The sequence below is a fragment of the Rattus norvegicus genome, chromosome 4, assembly GCF_036323735.1.
Source record: "Rattus norvegicus strain BN/NHsdMcwi chromosome 4, GRCr8, whole genome shotgun sequence".
NCBI lineage: Eukaryota > Metazoa > Chordata > Mammalia > Rodentia > Muridae > Rattus > Rattus norvegicus.
Window position 1 is genome coordinate 164,827,832 of NC_086022.1, and position 23,542 is coordinate 164,851,373.

At 37.2% G+C, this 23,542-nt stretch overlaps 1 protein-coding gene across 1 annotated transcript; it reads right to left on the reverse strand.

The window, feature by feature from the left end:
• Nucleotides 1–331: 331 nt before the first annotated feature.
• On the reverse strand, nucleotides 332–10,615 carry Klrc1 (killer cell lectin like receptor C1). The gene is made up of 7 exons (NM_001037441.2): nucleotides 10,429–10,615; nucleotides 10,007–10,108; nucleotides 9,445–9,495; nucleotides 8,859–9,010; nucleotides 5,839–5,939; nucleotides 5,391–5,533; nucleotides 332–816 (listed from the first exon to the last, which is right to left on the reverse strand). Exons 1-6 carry the CDS (start codon nucleotides 10,613–10,615, stop codon nucleotides 5,416–5,418), a joined length of 711 nt encoding a protein of 236 aa, NP_001032518.1. The 3' UTR covers nucleotides 332–816; nucleotides 5,391–5,415.
• Between the last annotated feature and the right edge of the window lie 12,927 nt (nucleotides 10,616–23,542).

Consider the following 23,542-nt stretch of genomic DNA (forward strand, 5'->3'; position numbering starts at 1 on the left):
TTGTGTAGTCACTTGACTGGAGTGCAGCAGAAGATGTCAGGAATTATTCTTTAGGTAAATGTCTTTAAGATATTAACATAGTAAGTCTTCTGTAAGGTTGAATAGAATATGAAGCCTAAGACCATCCAACTGGGTGAAATGTAGGGTAAACGCTCCTTTTGTTGCAGCTTTATCCAAAAGTCTTGTTCAAATGTCCTCAAACCCTTGAGCTATATCTAACTTTAAAAATAAAAACATTTCAACAGGTGTCTGGGTTCAACATAAATTCATAGTTGGGACTAGGAAACACAATAGATTGGCAAAAATTAAAGAAAGGCATGGAAGTCTGGCATGGTGGTTGGCTTTTGTTGCTATGATAAAATATTTTGATCAAAAGCAACTCAGGGATTTATTTCAACATATACTTTTGGGTCACTTCCATAACTGAGGAGGGAAACCAGGGATGGGAGCAGAAAGCAGGAAGGAACACTGATTGATGCTTCCATTTCAGTCATTCTTTTATAGCACAGGGGTATGTGGCTAGGAATGGTGTCACAGACAAAGGGAAGGGCCATTCCATCTCAGTCATTCCTAAGAATAGTTTGCCACAGTAGAGACTACAAAGCCAATCTGACAGAGGCAGTTTGTCAATTGATACTCCTTCTTCCCAGGTTGTGTCATGTTTACAATGAGGTAACCAGAACACCTGGCATGGTGGCTTAGGGCAGTAATCCAAGCTTCTTAGGAAGCTGAGGTAGTAGTGTCTAAAACTCAATGACAGCCAAATCCGTAGAAATCCATGCTGGTTCCAGGAACAAAGCCATGTAAGATTTGTCCCTAAAATAGAAATGTGAAAAAGTAGACTAGAATCAAGTCCTTGTGTGGCATATGATTTTCAGTGTAAAAAAACTCATGCATAAAAATATCAGTAACATGAAGCAAGACTTCACAGGAATATCTTTTAGAATGTCTATAATATTATTGAGCCTCATGACTAGAATGGGTGCATTAAATTTTTTATTTTATAAATAATGATTTAGATGATTATGACAATTTTGATATGTGATAATTTTCGAAGACCAGATGCCAAGTGGGGGTGTACTGATAGTATTTTTACCACGTGCATGATCATTATTTCGCTATAATGCTTTTATTTATTGATTACCAATAGTGTTTAAAACGAAATCTTATCCTTTATTTTGAATGGCTCAAAAGGTCAGAGATGTCTTTATATTTAAAGAAAAAGAACAAGTATTTTGTGTTTGAAACTGTTACATGACATTAGGCTACCTATAAAATAGACAATATCAACATCAAACAAAGGGGAGTCTGTTACCCATCAGTTCAGGGATGTTCATGGCCATGAAACCTCTGGAAGGTTCAGCTCAAACTAACCTAAGTTTTTATTTCCTAAAGTCTACAGAAATAGAATTTAGAATCTTAGAGCCATCCGTATGACTTGTATAGTCATGGGCTACCTAACGACATTCTGTGGCTAAGGGTGTGCCTCAGTGGCACATAGCACTTGCCTAGCATGTGGGAGCATTTTCAGCAACACAACAAACAGAAAAAAGATGATGAAAATATCTGATCAATAATGAATCATGTGTAACTATGGTCCTGAAATATTATGTATTTGAAGACACTTCAGCTGCTACAGTTGTCCTATTACAATCTCATTACATGGGACTGTGTAATGATGCATTTCTCAGAATGTGACTGTCATTAATTGAACCATGAATTGTGGGGTTCTCTGCAACCAACAGAGCCAGGAGGGTAATGATCAGAAGGAAACAGTGGAAATTAGGAGCCAGTGTTGATTCAAACATAGTCTGATCTCGATTGGTTATTTCAGGTATGTTTAAGCACATTGCAATTTGGGAAAAAAAGTTTCCCAATGAAAATTAACCCCATGTACACAACAAAGCTTAAGACACGACTATATAGAAATTCTTTGTAAAGTACAAGTGACATCTTCCAATAAAAACAGATTCTACAGATTATCTAAGAAAATAAGCTCAAGATTAGGATCTGGAGGAGGATATGATATGGCTTCAGCCACACAGTGCAAAAGTCACCAGTCTATTAGTCACTTCCATTCCCAGCTTTCTGAGTAGAAAACAGGTTACACGTCTTGCTCTTTGAAGAGACAACACTGTGTGCTTAACATTCCTGATTCTCCTACTGCTTATCTGTGGGTACATGAACTTACATGCCTTGTGCAATAAGTCAACCTATATTTCTATTCATTATATTTTATTTTTATAAACTAAATCTTATTTCAAGTGCTCCATATATATACTCTATGTGAGTTCAATTTATCACAACTAAATTTATTTTATTAAAAAACATCTTAGTGTACTTTAAGATTTAGTTCTCAAGTATTGTAGACCATGGTCTATTCATTAATGTTTCTTTTTCTTATTCGATATAATTATATGTATTACCGGTATAGACATTGACCTACAGTTTTATACTATACAATCCTTTATCTGTTATATAGAACATATTTTTATTACACACAACAATGTGGGTTTTTACTCTTTGGGCATGTAACTCTATGAAATCTATGTTTAGACAATAATATAACAAAAATTTAAAAACAAAGTGAAGTGATTTAATATAACAAGAATATTTAGATTTATATTTTTAATTTTTCCAATTTAGTCATCTCTAAGGATAGTACTGTGAATATAACTTTCTTTTGGCTCTTACTGAAGGAATTTTGACACTTAAAGATGAATAATTTGGAGGTAAAAAGATGTAAATGGGCTTTACTTTTTTACAATGATAATAAAATTAATTCATTTTTTTAGGAATTAACAAAAGTCGTGAGTAAAACTATAGGAAGGATTTGGCCATTTAATGATTAATGGAGATGAGAGACTTTGATGCAAAAAGAAGAGTAGAAGGAATTATTCAAATTTTCTTAAATAGTTACTGAATGAATATTATATTGATGACAAATTATCCTACTGAAATGTTTATTGTATCAGGGAATTACATCGTAGCATTTCAGAATGAAAGCAATTGAATAAACAGTAAAGGTTGAAGGTTGTTTGAACTTGTGATTGTTTGAAAAAGAGTAAAATGACTGATTCATTGTATTTTAAGAAGTAAAGAATTAAACTGTAAAATGCAAGACATGAATACTTAATGTTAAATTAACAAATTGAAGTTAAAATAACAAATTTATGTAATGGAATGTCGTCAGTGAAATTATTGTGAACAGGGAAGAAAAGAGAAAAACTAGAGTTTCTGGGATAGAAATCTTCAAAATTAAATGAATTAATTAATTCATTAATACATTGAATGTATTAATTATACATTCAAGCAAATTATAAGTAATATATTACAATAATCTAATATACATTAAATATAAGCTAAATAATATTTAACTTAATATGGTCTTGTCTTGTTAGCATATGAATGAAAAACTCTCAACATAGGCATAAGGAATAATGAAAGTAACAAAATGATAATGAGTCAATACTGCACTATCATATGATGACAAAATCATTATTGGAGATGAAGAATATTGAATAATGACAAGATTGTCATTCAAACCACTAATAACATTTCATTAGTTCTTGTATACCTAAAAGTAAAGAAATGAATAATAAAGCATAGAATTGGAAGACAAGAATTTAGCCCCAAATGGGACCTAGATACATCGCTCCACATTTCTGCCAGCAGATGACTCTGTGAGGTTATGGAAAACCTTAAGCTGGAGAGTTAACATTGGCTCCCACTCACGTACCCACTTCTGTGATCATAGAAGGCTCAGATTCTTAGATCCACAAGGAAAATTTATGCAGAAATATGTAAATATTTCTCAGCATATAATTAGAAAGTATTTAAAGCTGAGCTATCCACACAATAGCCATGACCATGTTTACAGAAGACATTCAAATTGCACATATTCAAGCTTAAACTTAAATTAAAAAAGTAAATAACATGTAAAATAAGTCTAAAGTAAGTTCTTTGGTCTTAGTAGCCATATTCACAGCCACATGTCAACATCATTAAAAATTTCTTTTGTTGTATCAAAAAAAATCAATAAATGGTCAAAGGTTCGAAGCATTTGGTTTCCAAATCTGAAGCATATTTCTAAGTAATAATAGGACAAATATATTATCACTAAATCTCCTCAGTTAAAAATTATAATGGATACATAGCAAAACTTCCCTCATGAATAATAGATTCCATCAAAGTCCTTATTACAGAAAAGGAGATACTTCAGTATGAATATGTATTGTAAGAAATTGAAATCAAGAAAGCCAAATAAGATGAAGTTCACAATCAATGAAGCCAAAAGCAGAAAACAATAAACTGTACCACATTACAATCAAGAACAAAATTCCAACAGAAAAGTCCAATAAGGACTAAAGTCCCTTTCGTTGAAAAGAGAGAAGAAAGCCACTGTTGTTAACATATGCCCGTAAGCCTCTCCTCCAACAGACACTATGGCTGCTGACACTTTGATTTCAGTCTGTGCTATACAGGGAGATATCATCTCAACCAAACCAAAACCAAACAAAGCTAAACAAACAAAACCAAAGGGTTTGGGGATGGTCCAGAAGGTAACAGTGTTTGCCATTTAACATGCCAATCTCAGTTTGATCCCTGAATCCCACATAGTAGAAGGAGGAAGCCACCTTTTATAAGATGTCCTCTGACCTTTGTACAGGCTCCATGAAAGCATGTATGCACACATACATGCGCGCGCGCGCGCGCACACACACACACACACACACACACACACACACACACAAAACCAAAAAGATATAAGTCAAAGACATATTGTGAGAGCATGAAAATAACAGAAGAAACTTTAGGCCCATGTAATTAACCAAAGGTCCATGAAAAAGTATTAAGAAGGTGTAAATATTTTATATCTATATTTTAATAAATGTTCTAAGTTTTACAAGACTCAGATATTGAAACTATATTAATAAAAATTTTCTGGGTATCCAGTGGACAAAAGTCTTAAAATATATTTGCATATTTATACACATAACTACACAGATATGCTATACATATGCTTAAGTATATATGTATATATATGTGAAAATGTAGATTAAAAGTGGATGACCTAAGTGTACTACAGAAGCCGAATTTGCAATTTACAACTGGCAATTCTACAAAGTCCTATGAAAGTGCATTGACTTGTAGATTTGAAATGTAACAATTCTTCTGTACAAAGCCTCCTTAGATGTTTGCTAAAAGTTAATATTATGAGTAGCTTGATCAAAAAGACTCAGATACAAAAGTAATATTCATTACTTTTTGAGTGCTTATATATTCCAATAATTGTTTTGCAAGAAATGGTCATTGAAACAAATAATATAATCCAATTTAAGATATACACAATCACAAGTCTATTTTCAGGTTGTGAAATGTAACATTACCTGGCAGACTTCAAATGCAGGTGTTTCAGTTGGTTAATTTGCACTTACAAACATATGGATGTAAAATGGTACAGTTTTCTGCCGTGAGACCAGAAGTTGACATCATGATACAGTTATATTCATCATGCAGCATCTCTGTTATCCTTCAATAGTGCAAATACAAAATTCACTTAAAAATGTATGTTTATATTCGGCTAATCTACCAAATGAGTGACTTCTATAAGTCATTGCAAAAGAAGTCTCACAAAAGTCATGAAAGTCAGCAATGACGTCTTCACTAATAGTGGGGTAAGAGGTAATTGTTATGAAAGTCAAGCAGCCCATTCTTCAGAGTTACATGAGCAGCTCATTCTGCCAGTCTATAATTCAGCTTCATTTGTTGACAACATTCTTCTAATGCTTTCTTTGTATATTTTTCTGGTCTATTGCATCCTTCATGAAAACTTACTTTGGTTTGAAAGTTGAGCCATTTTCCCAAACCCAGGGCTGACTTCTGCTCTTTCGAAAGAATCCAGTCCATGAGACCAGTGAAAAGGACTGCAGAAAAGCCTACCAGATAAGCAAGGAATTTTCATCATTATGAAGGCTTTTACTGTTTTTAAAATGTGTTAGTGTATTTTGTCATAATATTGTTATTATCTAATAAAAATCAACTTATTAAAATGAGAACATTTCTTACATTACCATAACATTCACATATGTGTGTAATTTTGATCTAGAATTAACACAAGCATAAGTGTTTATGGTTAGAAATTGTATTTTTCTTATATTAGTAAGGAATTTGGTGATTGATTTATGTAATTTAATACTCATGCTAACAGCACAATACCTACCGGACTTCAAACAATTTTCCAGAAACAATGCATGGAATTTTTTCAAATAAACTCTTCTGCTATTTCTCAAAGTTCAATTTTAGAAGGAAATTCATGACTTGCTACTGAAGAAATGAGTGATATGGTAGATAAAGATTGCTCTCTGGGTACTACATTAGCTTATCTTGCTGAGCCCTGATGTCTATCACTGTAGGGGTGGATTACCAACCAGGTTGCATTAATGTTTCTCTTGGCTGCTGTGATGTCTATCACTGTAAGGATGGATTACCAACCAGGTAGCATTAATGTTTCTCTTGGCTTCTGTGATACATTCAAGGGAAAACTTGGAAAGTACCACAGAACTCAAAAAGGTCAACAAATCGAGGGGCCCAAGTGAGAACACCTCAGTCTCACTTGGGAGGGAGAAGAAAGCAACCACAAAGGGGGAGGGAAAGAGGGACGGGGAGGGAAAGGTGATGGGGGTCAAGAGAGAAGGGAACATGATCTCGTATTGGGTGGGTTAAAAGGACTGACCCTGAAGGCCAGCAGAAAGAATAGAAACAGGCAATCTCAGGAGGAAGGAGGTTGGGAGAACCCTCTAGATTATACCAGAGACCTGGGAAGTGAGAGACTTTGATTACTCAAAGGGGAGACCCTAGATGAAATGCCTTACAGTAGGAAGAAGGAATTTATTGAACCCATCTTTAGCAGAAAGAGAGGGCATCAAATGAGGGATGGGGTTGCTATCCCACAGTCAAAGGTCTGACCCATAGTTCTTCCTGTCCTGAAAGAAATGCAGGGATAGAAATGGAGAAGAATTGAGAAAAGAATATCCAATGACAGGCCCAAAGTTGGATCCAGTCGAAGGGGAGGCCCCAAAACCTGACACCATTATTGAGGCTATGGGGCATTCACAAAGAGGGATCTATCCTGACTGCCCTCCAAAAGACCCAACAAACAGCTCAAAGAGTCAGATGCAGATATTTATACCCAACCAATGAACAGAAGCTACTGATCCCTGTGGTTGAATTAGGGAAAAGCTGTAGCTAGCTGAGTAGGAGGGCAACCTTGTAGGGGGGCCAGCAGTGTCAATTAGCCTGGATCCCCGAGATTTCTTAGACACTGGATCAGCAACCAGGCAGCATACAAGCTGAGATGGGGCCTCCAATACATACACAGTAGAGGACTTCTAGGTCTGGATTTAGTCAGAGAAGATGCACCTAATCCTCAAGAGACTGGAGGCCTCAGGAAGTTTAGAGGTCCGGTTTGGTGGGTGGGGTGGGGACATGCTTTTGGAAACATGGGGTGGAGGTTGGGGAGGAGCAATGGGATGTGGATGTGTTGTGGAGCGAGTGGACCGGGGAGGAATAAAATCTGGGTTGTAAAAGTAAATTAATAAAAAATGTGAAAAAATAAAAAGAAAGTAATAATAAAAGACAAAACCAAGGAATTCTGAAGGCCTGAAACACAAAGCCTAAAGGGCTTTTCTCCGAAGATGAGGCAATGTAAATAGCAAGAAATCCTGTGTCCCTCATTCAATGGAAGGAAATGATCTTCCATGCTCTTTCCCAGGACCCAAGAACAGAACCATAAGACAGTAAGGGAGCTGTGAGACCTCTCTTGTTCTTGTGTAAGAAAGTCCTGGCAACAGCACAGGGCAAGACTGAAAATACCTAATGGTAGGGGTAATTGGCTACATGAAGTGCTTCTCCCACTTGCTAAAGGATACCAAGGTGGGAGCTGGAGGAGTGGATTCCATGAGCACAAAGGCCATGTAGGATGTGTCTGTCCTTGAGTGTGTGGACACTGTTCCCATCCAGAGTCATCAGATGGAATGGGTCTTACAATGCTTTGGTTATATAACGCAGCAGTGAAAATTAGCAACTGCAGATCAATGTGGTGAAGTGAATCAATGATTTGTTCTAGAACCATGAAAGAGTTATATCAGTGGTTCTATACCTTCTTAATGTTATGATCTTTCAATATAGTTCCTCATGTCGAAGTGATCCCCCAACCATAAAATTAATTTTTAAACTTTATAATTTTCTATGAGTATGAATCATAATGTAAATATTTGATATTTTATGCCTTTAGGTGGCCCCTGTGATAAGGGTCATTCTACTCCACAAAGAGTTCTAACCTAGAGTATGAGAACTGCTAAAGTACTGGATGAATATGTAATGGTGCTTACATCTTTCTGAACCCTGTCTTATAAAACTCAAAGGTATGTGCAGCTAACTATAGCAAAAGTCAGAAAAATAGCTTTGGGCAGGAAGACATGATACTAGTATGCCCAGGCAAGGGCCAAGGAAGAAATGGAAGGTCTGGCTAGTAATCTGACTCTAACTACTTCTACCTAGTCACTTTTTGATCAATATCAACTATGGTACATATATTGATTTTTACATGGTAAAATTAAATGGTAAAGTTAATTTCAAAATAAATGTACTTGTATAAGGATGGTTTTCATATAATAAAAAATACTTGCAAATAATTATTTATTACCAGCACAGAAATACAAATAAAATATTGTAAAATAAACAATGAAATATTATAAAATGTCATAATCAAATGAAACATGTATGAATATGAACTGGTTGCACAAATGTTGACAGGAAGAAAGGTTAAGCAATGATTGACACATGTCACTTCTTACCTGCTCCTCTTCACTATCTATGTGAAGCAGACTGCAATTTTTGGAAATGCAGGACGTCAAACCATCATTCCAAGATTTTCTCTCCACACTAATGTAATAACAGTTGTGGGAATATGATATCCAATCATCTGGACAACGAGTACAAGGTCGTGCTGAAAAGAGATTGTGGTTTATATCTAGAAGCAACATGAACTTTATAATGAAAATTAGTATGCATTCATAGGTTTGAATATTCATGTAAAATATATATCCATAGTCTAGAGGCAAGTAAATTTAAAACAAAATACATACTCAATCACACAAGCAAAGAAAAGAGTTGCCCTCTGACCCTGTGTTCATGAGTCTATCTAAAGCAAAAAGTAAGTATTCATTCTCCAGAGTTTTTCAAAGTCACGAATATTAAACTACTCTAGAAAAGTGAAATTCACTTCTGTCTTATCAGAATTCATCCGTAATCTTTACTTATAAACATGTAGTGTTCATAGTTCTAGATTGTTTTATTCCTAAAACCCTAACGCTAACTTTGAATGGCAAGACACAAAATAAAATGTGTAAAAATATCAGGACTTTGATAAGCAAGATGTACCTTGGTAGGTTCTCGTCATTGAGGAGTTGATCTGTGCCTTTGTTTCAGTATCTGAAGAGTTAAAATATTTTTATGAGATTAACATCCAAAATAACCGTAACAATTTTAGTTTCTTAGTCCGAGACTGATGTACTATTTTGAATTAGGGTACTAATTCAAATACAATTTAATTGTATTTATTGGAATACAATTTATATTGCCCCCAAAATAAATAACATGCGAAAAACTTTGGAGAAAATTAATTCAATGAAAACCCAAGTTTCAATATCTTTTACCACATAAACTACACAAGACCACTTTCAAAACAGTTTTCATGTCTCTGTAAAGAATCTCCAAGGTTCTACACTATGTGTTTAAGTAAGGAAATCATTGAAAAATCAAAAGTAAACATTGATACTATTTCTCTGATAGTCATAATATTGTCAATGTCATAGCAACTATTCCTCATTTAATACAAATACATACTTCAAACTAAAAACTACTGTTCTTGATATGAAGTTTTGAAAGGCACTTCTAGTCATTAAAGTAGAAAGTTCCTTTATAATCTTAAAAATATGCTTACATGGTGTGGCAACTGTAGTAATTACAACCACAGCAACAATTAAGACAAAACTGATGAAGCCCAGGGTCCCAGCAATGAGTTTTTCTGGAGGAGATGGAAAACCTTCAGGGAGAAATGCAAAGGTAAAGGCGGCTGTTCACAAGGTTTAGGTACACAAAAATTTATATACACATTGAAACAACATATAGATTCTGACCCCAGGCTCCTCTCCATGCTGTAATCTGTTTGTAAGCACTAGTGTTTCACTTTTGGTGAACAGAACGATCCAGAAAGTCTTACAGCAGAATGAAGTTTATGCTCCCAAATTACAAAAGCATGGCTTAAGTTAGGGCTCCAGTCCTCCCAAAGAGAACCCTTTTCACCTCTGCCCACATCTCTTCATGCTCCTGTCAGCCCAGTGCAGGGTCCATCCAGTACCTCACCTTTGCAGTGGCAATCCCTGCAGATCCGGGTCTGCTCTTGAGAAGGATTTTTAAAGCTGAAATCCGCATAAACGATTTCCTGCTCTATTACTGAAATGGAGCTGCGACTGCCCCTTGGTTTGTTGTGCTGGTACCTTGAGTTCTTGGCCACATTCAGTTCTGCATAGGTGACTCGATCATTACTCATGTCTGTAGCTAGTGCTGTGCTACGGAAAAGGTATACAATCTGATGAACCCAAAGTGGGTGGAGTTTGGAACAATGGGGCTCATTTTGCAGTTACAAATTTTAATCTTTTATTTTTCCCCTTGGACTATGAATATGTGTGCTGTGGTATAAACAACAACAACAACAAGTTTTACAAGATAATCCACTTTTGATAAAACATTTTTGATAAGGCAATAACTTAATGAGGAGCAAAGATGTTTAGAAACAAAAGAACTAATTTAAAAATTAAATTTAGTTTTCTCAGGACCAACACCATAAAATGGTTCATGCTTACACCAAAGAACCTAACATTAGAATAAAAGAATGTTGAATTAATTTCAATTTATTTATTTTTATTGTTTTTGAGAATTTCACATAATTTCTATCCCTCTCTCTTCCCTTCTAACCTGTTCCATTCCCTCCTCTCTCTCTGGAATTCATGACTTCTTCTTTAATTATCAAAGTTACATTTTCATGTGTGCATGCTCTCACAGAAATCTGCTAAACTTCACTAATAAATCGAAATCCAATAATGAGAAAAACTGACTGCTCTGAATGGGTAACCTAGGAAGGTTGATACATACATATGCATATAAAACTTGTATATTATTTTAATTGCTAATATATTTATTAAAAACATGTTCCCTGTTGTTAAATTTATTTTATTTGAAATAATCGAGAAGTTCAGAGAAATGAGTAAAAATGAATGAATTCTGCTTAAAACAAATGATATTGGAAATATTTCAAAGGTGATTTTACTTGCCATTTTATTTAAAAATTTGGTAACATGTGAAACCACAACCTGAAAAAAAATGGTTCAGAGTAGAACAATGATTCAAATATTTTCAAAGAGTCTAAGGCGGCACAAGTCAGTGTCATGAGAGTCACATAAAACACAATTGTAATAACGCAGCATAATTTAACAATTCAATCAATTAGCCCTGGAGTAAGTGAGATATAGAATTAATTCTGGCTTTGAAATTTACATGACCACTAAGAAATTAGTAATAGCCTAGTGCATTCCTCTAAAATGTGAAAAAAATCATGTAATGCAATTATTATTCACCTCTGGCCTACTGAGCTCTCAATAAACATTATCTATTTAAATTGATATTTTGGTCTCGACTTCCACAATTGTTCTTCACCACTCAGTGAGAAGATCCTTTTAAGAATCTGTGCCCTCTGGGATAAATTGATATGGTTTTATCCAAAGATCCACAGCGCATAGATTGCAACATGTATAACAGACACTTCATTATCAGGTCAGACTTAATTATATTGATAAAGAAACAGAAACAAAAGAGGATAACTAACTCTCAATAGACAACTAGGACAGAACTCTGAGAAGGTATCCACTGTATTCCATAGAATAAGCACATCTTAAGAGACAACAAGGACAAAACTTTGAGAGGGTCTCCAGTGCGATCCATGCACTTGGATTTATCTGAGCTGTCTAGAAGCATCTATGTTCCAGTTTGTTTCCCTGCATTTGAATGGTGCCTCAGTTGCTCCACATGTAGCATTTGCAGTGTACCCTCAACTGACTGCAAGTGGAGAAAAGTAAGTAGTGACAAGCTCCCTGTGTTGCCAGAAAGCAGGACCTCCTTCAGTGAGGTGTGAGGGTCACAGGTGGTCTGTGGGAACCAAGCATCAAAAGGTGGAGTATGTGGCAGAAATCTAGGGCAGCAGTGGCTGTGAACTTTGCAGGTTGTTCCATGAGCCTCAGAGTGAGTCAAGAGTGGAGAAGGAGATTTCTCACTAATGTGTCACTGAAAGTCGAACAGGAAATTCTGATATTCTGAGAAACTGATTTGAAATCAGTTATCTCATCACACACTTTTACAACATAGAATGCTGTGGGTTCCTGTGGAAGGGACAAAGTGTTTCTAAGTGCGTCGTGCACTGTGGTCTTTTCCAACTGCTTTTCTATAAATGTCTATGTATAAGATAAAGCCATTGGGCCAGGAAGACTGGCCATATATAGAATTAACTGTCTTTTACAGAAATCATAATAATGATCTGGATAGAAGAGAAACAAAACATTTATTTTATTTATTTATTTATTTTTTTATTAACTTGAGTATTTCTTATATACATTTCGAGTGTTATTCCCTTTCCCGGTATCCGGGCAAACATCCCCCTCCCTCCTCCCCTTCCTTATGGGTGTTCCCCTCCCAACCCTCCCCCCATTGCCGCCCTCCCCCCACCAGTCTAGTTCACTGGGGGTTCAGTCTTAGCAGGACCCTTCCACTGGTGCTCTTACTAGGATATTCATTGCTACCTATGAGGTCAGAGTCCAGGGTCAGTCCATGTATAGTCTTTAGGCAGTGGCTTAGTCCCTGGAAGCTCTGGTTGCTTAGCATTGTTGTACATATGGGGTCTCGAGCCCCTTCAAGCTCTTCCAGTTCTTTCTCTGATTCCTTCAACGGGGGTCCTATTCTCAGTTCAGTGGTTTGCTGCTGGCATTCGCCTCTGTATTTGCTGTATTCTGGCTGTGTCTCTCAGGAGCGATCTACATCCGGCTCCTGTCGGTCTGCACTTCTTTGCTTCATCCATCTTGTCTAATTGGGTGGCTGTATATGTATGGGCCACATGTGGGGCAGGCTCTGAATGGGTGTTCCTTCAGTCTCTGTTTTAATCTTTGCCTCTCTCTTCCCTGCCAAGGGTATTCTTGTTCCCCTTTTAAAGAAGGAGTGAAGCATTCACATTTTGATCATCCGTCTTGAGTTTCATTTGTTCTAGGCATCTAGGGTAATTCAAGCATTTGGGCTAATAGCCACTTATCAATGAGTGCATACCATGTATGTCTTTCTGTGATTGGGTTAGCTCACTCAGGATGATGTTTTCCAGTTCCAACCATTTGCCTACGAATTTCATAAAGTCGTTGTTTTTGATAGCTGAGTAATATTCCATTGTGTAGATGTACCACATTTTCTGTATCCATTCCTCTGTTGAAGGGCATCTGGGTTGTTTCCAGCTTCTGGCTATTATAAATAAGGCTGCAATGAACATAGTGGAGCACGTGTCTTTTTTATATGTTGGGGCATCTTTTGGGTATATGCCCAAGAGAGGTATAGCTGGATCCTCAGGCAGTTCAATGTCCAATTTTCTGAGGATCCTCCAGACTGATTTCCAGAATGGTTGTACCAGTTTGCAATCCCACCAACAATGGAGGAGTGTTCCTCTTTCTCCACATCCTCGCCAGCATCTGTTGTCCCCTGAGTTTTTGATCATAGCCATTCTCACTGGTGTGAGGTGAAATCTCAGGGTTGTTTTGATTTGCATTTCCCTTATGACTAAAGATGTTGAACATTTCTTTAGGTGTTTCTCAGCCATTTGGCATTCCTCAGCTGTGCATTCTTTGTTTAGCTCTGAACCCCATTTTTTAATAGGGTTATTTGTTTCCCTGCGGTCTAACTTCTTGAGTTCTTTGTATATTTTGGATATAAGGCCTCTATCTGTTGTAGGATTGGTAAAGATCTTTTCCCAATCTGTTGGTTGCCATTTTGTCCTAACCACAGTGTCCTTTGCCTTACAGAAGCTTTGCAGTTTTATGAGATCCCATTTGTCGATTCTTGATCTTAGAGCGTAAGCCATTGGTGTTTTGTTTAGGAAATTTTTTCCAGTGCCCATGTGTTCCAGATGCTTCCCTAGTTTTTCTTCTATTAGTTTGAGTGTGTCTGGTTTGATGTGGAGGTCCTTGATCCACTTGGACTTAAGCTTTGTACAGGGTGATAAGCATGGATCGATCTGCATTCTTCTACATGTTGACCTCCAGTTGAACCAGCACCATTTGCTGAAAATGCTATCTTTTTTCCATTGGATGGTTTTGGCTCCTTTGTCAAAAATCAAGTGACCATAGGTGTGTGGGTTCATTTCTGGGTCTTCAATTCTATTCCATTGGTCTATCTGTCTGTCTCTGTACCAATACCATGCAGTTTTTATCACTATTGCTCTGTAATACTGTTTGAGTTCAGGGATAGTGATTCCCCCTGAAGTCCTTTTATTGTTGAGGATAGCTTTAGCTATCCTGGGTTTTTTGTTATTCCAGATGAATTTGCAAATTGTTCTGTCTAACTCTTTGAAGAATTGGATTGGTATTTTGATGGGGATTGCATTGAATCTGTAGATTGCTACAAAACATTTATAAACCCTGATTTTATACTAGTATACTATTTTTCCCTTCCCTTCCTCACTCTCCTTTCTCTCTTATTTCCTAATTTTACTAGAGCTTCAGCTTTAGAATTCTTGTGGCAAGTGTATGCAATATTGTTTTTGTAATTTTTATTAATTTTTTTATTTTTATTAACTTGAGTATTTCTTATTTACATTTCAATTGTTATTCCCCTTCCCGGTTTCCCGGCCATCATCCCACTAACTCCTGGCCTTCCTCTTCTATATGGGTGTTCCCCTTCCCATCCTTCCCCCATTACCACCCTCCCCCCAACAATCACGTTCACTAGGGGTTCAGTCTTGGCAGGACCAAAGGCTTCTCCTTCCACTGGTGCACTTACTAGGCTATTCATTGCTACCTATGAGGTCAGAGCCCAGGGTCAGTCCATGTATAGTCTTTGGGTAGTGGCTTAGTCCCTGGAAGCTCTGGTTGGTTGGCGTTGTTGTTCATATGGGGTCTCAAACCCCTTCAAGCTCTTTCTGTCCTCTCTCTGATTCCTTCAACGGGGTTCCCGTTCTCAGTTCAGTGGTTTGCTGCTGGCATTTGCCTCTGTATTTGCTGTATTCTGGCTGTGTCTCTCAGGAGAGATCTACATCCGGCTCCTGTTGGCCTGCACTTCTTTGCTTCATTCATCTTATCTAATTGGGTGGCTGAATATGTATGGCCACATGTGGGGCAGGCTCTGAATGGGTGTTCCTTCTGCCTCTGTTCTAAACTTTGCCTCCCTATTCCCTCAGAAGGGTATTCTTGTTCCCCTTTTAAAGAAGGAGTGAAGCATTCACATTTTGGTCGTCCTTCTTGAGTTTCATGTGTTCTGTTCACCTAGGGTAATTCAAACATTTGGGCTAATAGCCACTTATCAGTGAGTGCATACCATATGTGTTTTTCTGTGATTGGGATAACTCATTCAGGGTGATATTTTCTAGTTCCATCCATTTGCCTATGAATTTCATAAAGTCATTGTTTTTGATAGCTGAGTAATATTCCATTGTGTAGATGTACCACATTTTCTGTATCCATTTCTCTGTTGAAGGGCATCTGGGTTGTTTCCAGATTCTGGTTATTATAAATAAGGCTGCTATGAACATAGTGGGGCATGTGTCTTTGTTATGTGTTGGGGCATCTTTTGGGTATATGCCCAAGAGAGATAGAGCTGGATCCTCAGGTAGTTCAATGTCCAATTTTCTGAGGAACCTCCAGAATGATTTCCAGAGTGGTTGTACCAGTCTGCAATCCCACCAACAATGGAGGAGTGTTCCTATTTCTCCACATCCTCGCCAGCATTTGTTGTCTCCTGAGTTTTTTTTATCTTAGCCATTCTCACTGGTGTGAGGTGAAATCTCAGGGTTGTTTTGATTTGCATTTCCCTTATGACTAAAGATGTTGAACATTTCTTTAGGTATTTCTCAGCCATACATAGGCAAATGCCAGCAGCAAACCACTGAACTGAGAACGGGAACCCCGTTGAAGGAATCAGAGAGAGGACAGAAAGAGCTGAAGGGGCTTAAGACCCCGTAAGAACAACAATGCCAAGCAACCAGAGCTTCCAGGGACTAAGCCACTACCCAAAGACTATACATGGAATGACCCTGGGCTCCAAATTTATAGATAGCACTGAATAGACTAGTAGGGGCACCAATGGTAGGGCAAGTCTTCTTCCTGCCATTTTGGACTCCCAGTGTATGAGATTGTTGGGGGGTGGTAATGGGGGGAGAATGGGGTGGGGAACTCCCAAATAGATGGGTAGGAGAGGTATTAGGGGAATGATGGTCTGGAAACCGGGAAAGGGAATAACATTTGAAACATAGATAAGAAATACCCATTTTAATAAAAATAGAAGAAAAATGATCTGTATCCAAGCAAAATATTTAACAATTCTGGATTTCTAATCTGATAACTATGGAGTTTTGGGAAGAGTAGCTACGGTTTTGCACCTGGCCCAAAAATGTGTTACCATCTCTAACCTAGTCACCTACACATTATACAATCTTAGTTGGACACAACTCTATTTAGCTTTATCAACCTCGTTGACTAGGGAATTGGTTTAGTTTACAAATGTTCATAGTTATAATTAATGATTTTCAACAAACATATGCAGAAAGTTACCCAGTTCTTCTGTGTGTGTGTTCAGACCTAAGTACTTAGGGGATATTATGAGGGCAAAGATCTATGTAACTCAGTATATGTTCAGTTCTGACTTTTTTTCCATAAAGGATGTTATGCATTAAAGTTACATAAGCTGGTAAAATACACAAATATGTTTCAGTTTCACAGTGAAGGTAATAGCCAGAAGATGATAAACAAGCCAAGCCAAATGAGCTAAGGAAGTAATACTGAAGAACATAATACTAAATATTAATTATTAATTAAATTAAATAATTATCAATTAAATATTAAATATTAAAGAACATACGTATATGGGCTTTCATGCAGCTCCTTACAGCAGAATGAAGGAGAACAGGTTTGTAATTCCACTGTTTTAAACAGGAAATGTAAAGGCAATAATATTTGTACTATAGCTTGAAACTTGTGACTCATGATCTATGTGAACTTTTGAATTGGAACAGAATCTAGAAGAAAACAAAACATGCAGTGTGAAATGCTGGTGTGAGAAGAAAGTGGTGGTTTGCATGGGAATGACTCCTTTGAACTCAGATGTTTGAATTCTTAGTCCCTGGTTAGTGGAGCTGTTTGGGATAGATTAGGAGGTATAACCTTGTCAGATGACATCTGTCATTGGGGGTTGGCTTTGGGATATCTAAAAGGCCAAGTTGTTCCTAGTTAGCTTTCTGGCTAATGCTAGTGGATCAGATGTAAACTTTCAGCTACTGTTCTAGCACTATGCTTGCCTGCCTTCTGCCAAGATGGTCATGGATTCTAACCTCTTGGAAACAAATTCTTTCCTTAAAAGTTATTTTGGTTATGGTGTTTTTTTGAAACAAAGAAAGCAAGACAAGGCATTAACATGATTGAAAGAATAGCCAAAATTGCTGTAGTCAAGTGAGTGATGCAGGTGGCAATGCAAAACCAGATAAGAGAGGATACTGAGAGTCACTGATTGCTTCTTTATTCGTGAATTATTGGGTGGATATTTGACATTAAAATATAGCTTCTTGTTTTAAGAAGTTGACATAAGAATGTTTAGGGATGGGGACCTTGGGAGTGTTTTAGGGAGTATGGGAATTCACTCAGGAGTTTCTTGAAGTCATCCAAGGAATCTACAATCATGGTTTCATCATGATTTGATGCATTGGTGTTAGTGACAAAGAGTTAGTATCTGGACACAGTTTGATAACAAGAAAGAGAAGTTACACAGTTAAAATTACTTTTATCCAGGTGCTGTAGAGATGTAATTACTATTGTCTCTGGTCAGGAATATCAAACCTTCCATCTTTGATAGGAGCTTGATGAGCTTATTGTGATCTATAGGGTCATTACACAGACAAATGGATAAATAATTAGGAAGATCCAATAAGGTCCAGCAAATTTAGCTTGCTGCAATGTTTTAGTGATACTGGTTGTACTATCAGGTAATACTACTATGAATGGTGTGACCATTGAGCTATGTTAAGATTGACTTTTTGGACACCCAAAATGAGTATGATATTGTAGTGGTGAGCATAACCTCAAACAATTTCTGAGAAAGATAAAGAGATGCGAGGTAATCACAAGAATGTAGTGTGCAGTGACAGGAAATATCAAATTTCAAAGGAGCAAAATAACAAATCAAAGGCTGGGAACCTCAGCAATAATAATTACTGTCAGTTGATTTTCCTGATAATATTCTTTACCTTATGTGCATTGGGAAGTGAATTAGAATTTTGGAACACTTCCTTCTGTCTATTCAATGATTTCTTATATGTTATATATTGTATACTTGGCCTATCATGCAATATTTGGTTTCTTTAATTTTACTGATCAGTCTTCCAAGACATTTACTATGTATTTCATATAAAAGATGATAGATTCAGATGGAAAAATTAATTCATAATAGCAACATCAGTAGCCTATGTTGAAAGTAAGACTAGCAGTACTGTCTCATGCTCTTTGCATATTTGTCTGAGTCATAGGAAATTGGAGATACTGTTATATCTTGGTGCAATGTATTATAACATAGATTAGGTACATTTAGCCATTTTCCAGAAATTTCATAACCGTTAGAAGTACTTTCATTGAAGTTTCCTTAAATCACACGATAGTGTCATCTGTCAGTTAACCTCTAAAAGTCATCATTCTCCAAACTACCCCTCAAAAAAATCTTTGAAAGCACAAATACAGACCCTATTTTATCAATATAAATGTAGATATAAGACATTTTGAATTCAAGTGAAATTTATGTAAAGAAGTATACTTTTAAACCATTTAAAGTAAAATGGTATAAAGTATACAATCCCAAAGAAATAAATAGCAAAAAAATTAAGAAAGGAAGAGACTAAAATAAAATCATAACTCAGTGGGGAAAATATATCCCATATTTCCACATTCAACATCTGGTCTTTTATCTTATGATGTAGCACCATCTGACATGACAACCCCATCCATTGATGGGCTACCCACTATTGGTCAGTATTTTCTTGCTACCTACCATTTCCTCAGCAAATGTTCCACATTCTTGGAATTTCTAACTTCTTGGAGTCTCCAGTGTATGTTCAGCTTCACCCTCACACCTTCATTCTTCAATCTCTTATGGGACATCTCTGTAAATCTTTACCTTTTGGTACCTTGTTGGCTGTATATTGAAACCTAGTTGAAAGCCTCCATGACCCTGTAACTGTTTCATTCTGTATGACTGTCAAACCAGCATTACTGTATGATGACAACTTCCAGTGGCAGTTCCAACAGTAGACCGTCTCATTAGGACTGCAGGTGCACGGGAGTCTAAGTGTATGAATTCCTGTACATAGACAATGGTTTTGCCAAAGAACCCATCACTGGGCAGATATGCTGAAACTTTTCTTGCAAAAGGGTCTTTCAAATGAGTCACAACCTTTATAGCTTTGAGCCATTGATGGGTAGGATTTAGCTAATTACTCAGATGCACTCAAGGACATTTCCTATTGCTTATATGCAAACTTCTTATTTTTTAATGGCATTACTCTATCTAGAAATATTGCTTGCTTGCTTAGACTATTATGATGTTTTTAATTAAAACAATATTCTTCTTTCATATAGTAAATCCTGACAGCAGTTTTGTTTCACCTTCCTTTCATCTTCTCAGCCTCTCCCTTCCAATGCCTTAACTCTCCTAGAATCACTCTTTTCTCCCCCAAGAGAAGAACAGGCCTCCTAGAGACACCAACCAAATATAACATAAGGAGATATAATAAAGACAAAGCACATAGCATTACATCAACCTGGGTAATGCAATCCATTGGGGGGGTGCAGACTCCCACACATAGACCAAAATGTAAGCCCCTGCTCCCACCGTTATGATTTCCACAAGAACCAACCTTTTCACCCATAATATGTATATATATATATATATATATATGTATATATATATATATATATATATACACAGAGGACCTATGTCAAACCCTTATAGGCTCCCTCATATGTTCAAGCTCCCATGCGTCCCAGTGGGCTGTGTTCTCCTGGAGTGATCTTGATCCCTCTGGTTCACCCATCCTTCCTTCCCCTCCTCTGAACTTCCTGAGCCCCTGTGGGACTCTGCATCTGTTCCTATGAGTTACTGGATAAAGTCTTTCTTTTCCCTTAATGATGATTCTGCTTAAGGCTCTGATCCCAGAACCCACTGCTGGCAGGACAATCTGCAGGTAGAAGGCCCTGTGGCTGGATTGGTGTCCTAATTCCTCTACCTGAGACATTTCTAGCCACAGAAGATGACAAGCATCCCCTACCACTATGAGCCCCCACCAGGGCCATCTTCACAGATTCCATAGAGTTCTGCATTGCATTGCATTTCAACCTTGACCCCCAAATCTCCCTAATTCCAGTAATTTCTCCCAGTATTTACTCCCTCCCTCCTCCATATGATCTCTCTTATTCCCAACCTGACTCTCTGCAGTCCACTTGAGAAATCTATTTTGCCAACCTCAGGAGAATCTCCTGTTCCCATTCTCCTAACTCCAAGTTCTCCTTGTTACTTAGCCAACCTGGATCTATGGATTGTAACATGGTTATTTTTATCATATCTAATATCCACATATAAGTGAGTACATACCAGGTTTGTCTTTCTGGATCTGGATTACCTTGCTCAGGGTGATGTTTTTCTAGTTCCATGTGTGGATGTGTATATACCCATATGCCTACAAATTTCAGGATGTCATTTTTTTCAATATTTGCTATTTCATTTATTTACCTTCCTGCCATTGCCTGCTTCTAATTTCCCCCTCCCATAGTTCTTTACTTTATTTCTCCTCTGCCTTTCTTCTTTGAAGGTACTCTCCCTTCCAGACCTCCCCATTCCCTGGGGCCTCAAGTCTTTTGAGGATTAAGCACATCTTCTGCCACTAAGCTCTGACAAGGAAGACCTCTGCTATATTTGCACCAGGGACGTTGGCCTGGCTTCTGTATGCTCCTGCTTGGTGACTCAGTCTCTGGGAGCTCCCTGGAGTGTGGATAAGTTGAGACTGCTAGTCTTCCTGTGGATGCCTTTATTTTTAATAGTTGAGTAATACTCCATTGTGTAAATATTCCATATTTTATTTATCCATTCTTCAGTTGAGGGACATCTAGGTTATTTCCAGTTTCCATCTATTATGAATAAAGCTGCTATTAACATAGTGGTACAAGTGTCCTTGTGATAGGATAAAGCATCTTTTGAGTATAAGTTTAGGAGTGCTTAGATGAGTTTCGAGGTTAATCAATTACCAATTTTCTGAGACACTAGCTGACTGATTTCCAAAGTGGATGGACAGGTTAGTATTCCCACCAGCATCGGAGGAACATTTCCCTTGCTCCACATCCTAGCCAGCAAGAGTCATGAGCTGTCACTTGTGTTTTTGCTCTTAGCCATTCTGACAGGTGTGGGTAAAGTCTTAGAACTGTTTTGATCTGTATTTATCTGACGGCTAAGGATGTTGAGTATTTCCTTAAGTATTTTTTGGTCATCTGAGATTCTTCTATTGAAAATTCTCTGCTCAGATGTGTACCCCATTTATTTAAGTTTGTTAATGTCTAATCCCTTGACTTTTTCATATATTTAGATATTAGCTCTCTTTCAGAGATTTAAAATGGGAAAGTCTATGATCAACAGAGACTTAGAAAATAGGGAAGCTATGTCTGACTTAAAAATGGCTCTGGGAAAAACTGTATCCAGAATTGATAGATACCTGTCAGGTAAGGTTGCTTGGTATAATGAGCATGTCTCTATTTGCAATTTAAAAAGTATTATGATACAGAGTGCTATTTGATGACTGGATTTATACCCACAAATATTTAACCTGTCTTTCACCTTGTATAACTATGTAACCATATTTTCTACCATCTGGGTACGTGCTCATGTCTAAAAGTCAAGTCTTGCTAAACATTTATTTTTGGTTTGCTGAAATCTTGCTTTGTAGGGGAAAATAAAGATAAGGGGTGATTGACTCAGGAGGAGAGGGTAGGAGGAAGGAAAACTCTTGGGTTTTTTGTAATGATGGGGCTTTTGTAATGCAGATGTTATGATCTTTTAATAAAATAACAATTAATGTCATACACAGTTGAACAGGACTGTGATTTTAACGATGAGCTATTCAGGGCCACTGGTTTGAAAGTCAACATGTAGTCAGTTTCTTCACTTTGCACAGATGCCCTTTCTCCATCTCAGGACATGAAACTTGCACCTGGATCTGGTCTTTGAAAGTTAAATATGTTTTCTGGGTTTCTGAGCTGAGTGAGATTCTTTTCCTTTGATTCCCATTATTCTTAGGTTAGACTTTTCATAGTGTCCCAGATTTTCGGGACGTTTTGTGTTAGAAAATTTTTTTTAAGATTCAGCAGTGTTTTGACAAATAAATTTATTTCTTCTAGTATATTTTCAACCCCTGAGATGCTTTCTTCCATCTCTTATATTCTGTTGGTGATGCTTGCATTCGCAGTTGCTGTTTGCTTATGTAGAATTTCCATTTCTAGATTTCTCTTTGTTTTCTATTTTAATCTTTTTGGAATGAAAGAGTTTCCTCCACCTGTTCATTTTCTTTTCTTGACTTTCTTTTGTTCTGTAAGAGATTTACTGATTTCATCTAATATTTGTTTGGCATTTTCTTGCTTTCTTCAAGGGATTTTTTATTTCATTTACTTACGGACCTCTATCATCTTCATGAACTTGTTCTTAAGTTCATTTCCTTGTGCTTCAGTGACATTTGAAATATTCTGACCTTGTTGTCACAGGTGAGTTGGTCTCTGGTGGTACTGTACTGCAGAGCTATTGTTGTGTTCTTACACTGACATTTAATTTTGTGGGTTTGGGATGATTATAGTGGTTATCGTTCTAAGTGCTGACTTCTGAGATTGTCTTTGTTGGATGGATATTTTGTTCCTTGATTTCTGTTTCTTCTTTAGTGTTCTTGGCTTTGTGGCCTATATTCTAGCATTATCTCTGATTTGCTAGGAAGTCTCTGACCAATTTGGGGGCTTGGCTTTTGATAACTAGGTTGGCCTCTGGTGAATCAGGGCTCTTTGTTCATCTGACTGGTGTGCCCTGCACCTGAGCAACTATGGTCTGCCAAAATTGAGGACAGGGGTCCTCCCAAAGGCAAGGTGGTTGTGTAAGAGGGAGGGTCTTGGGG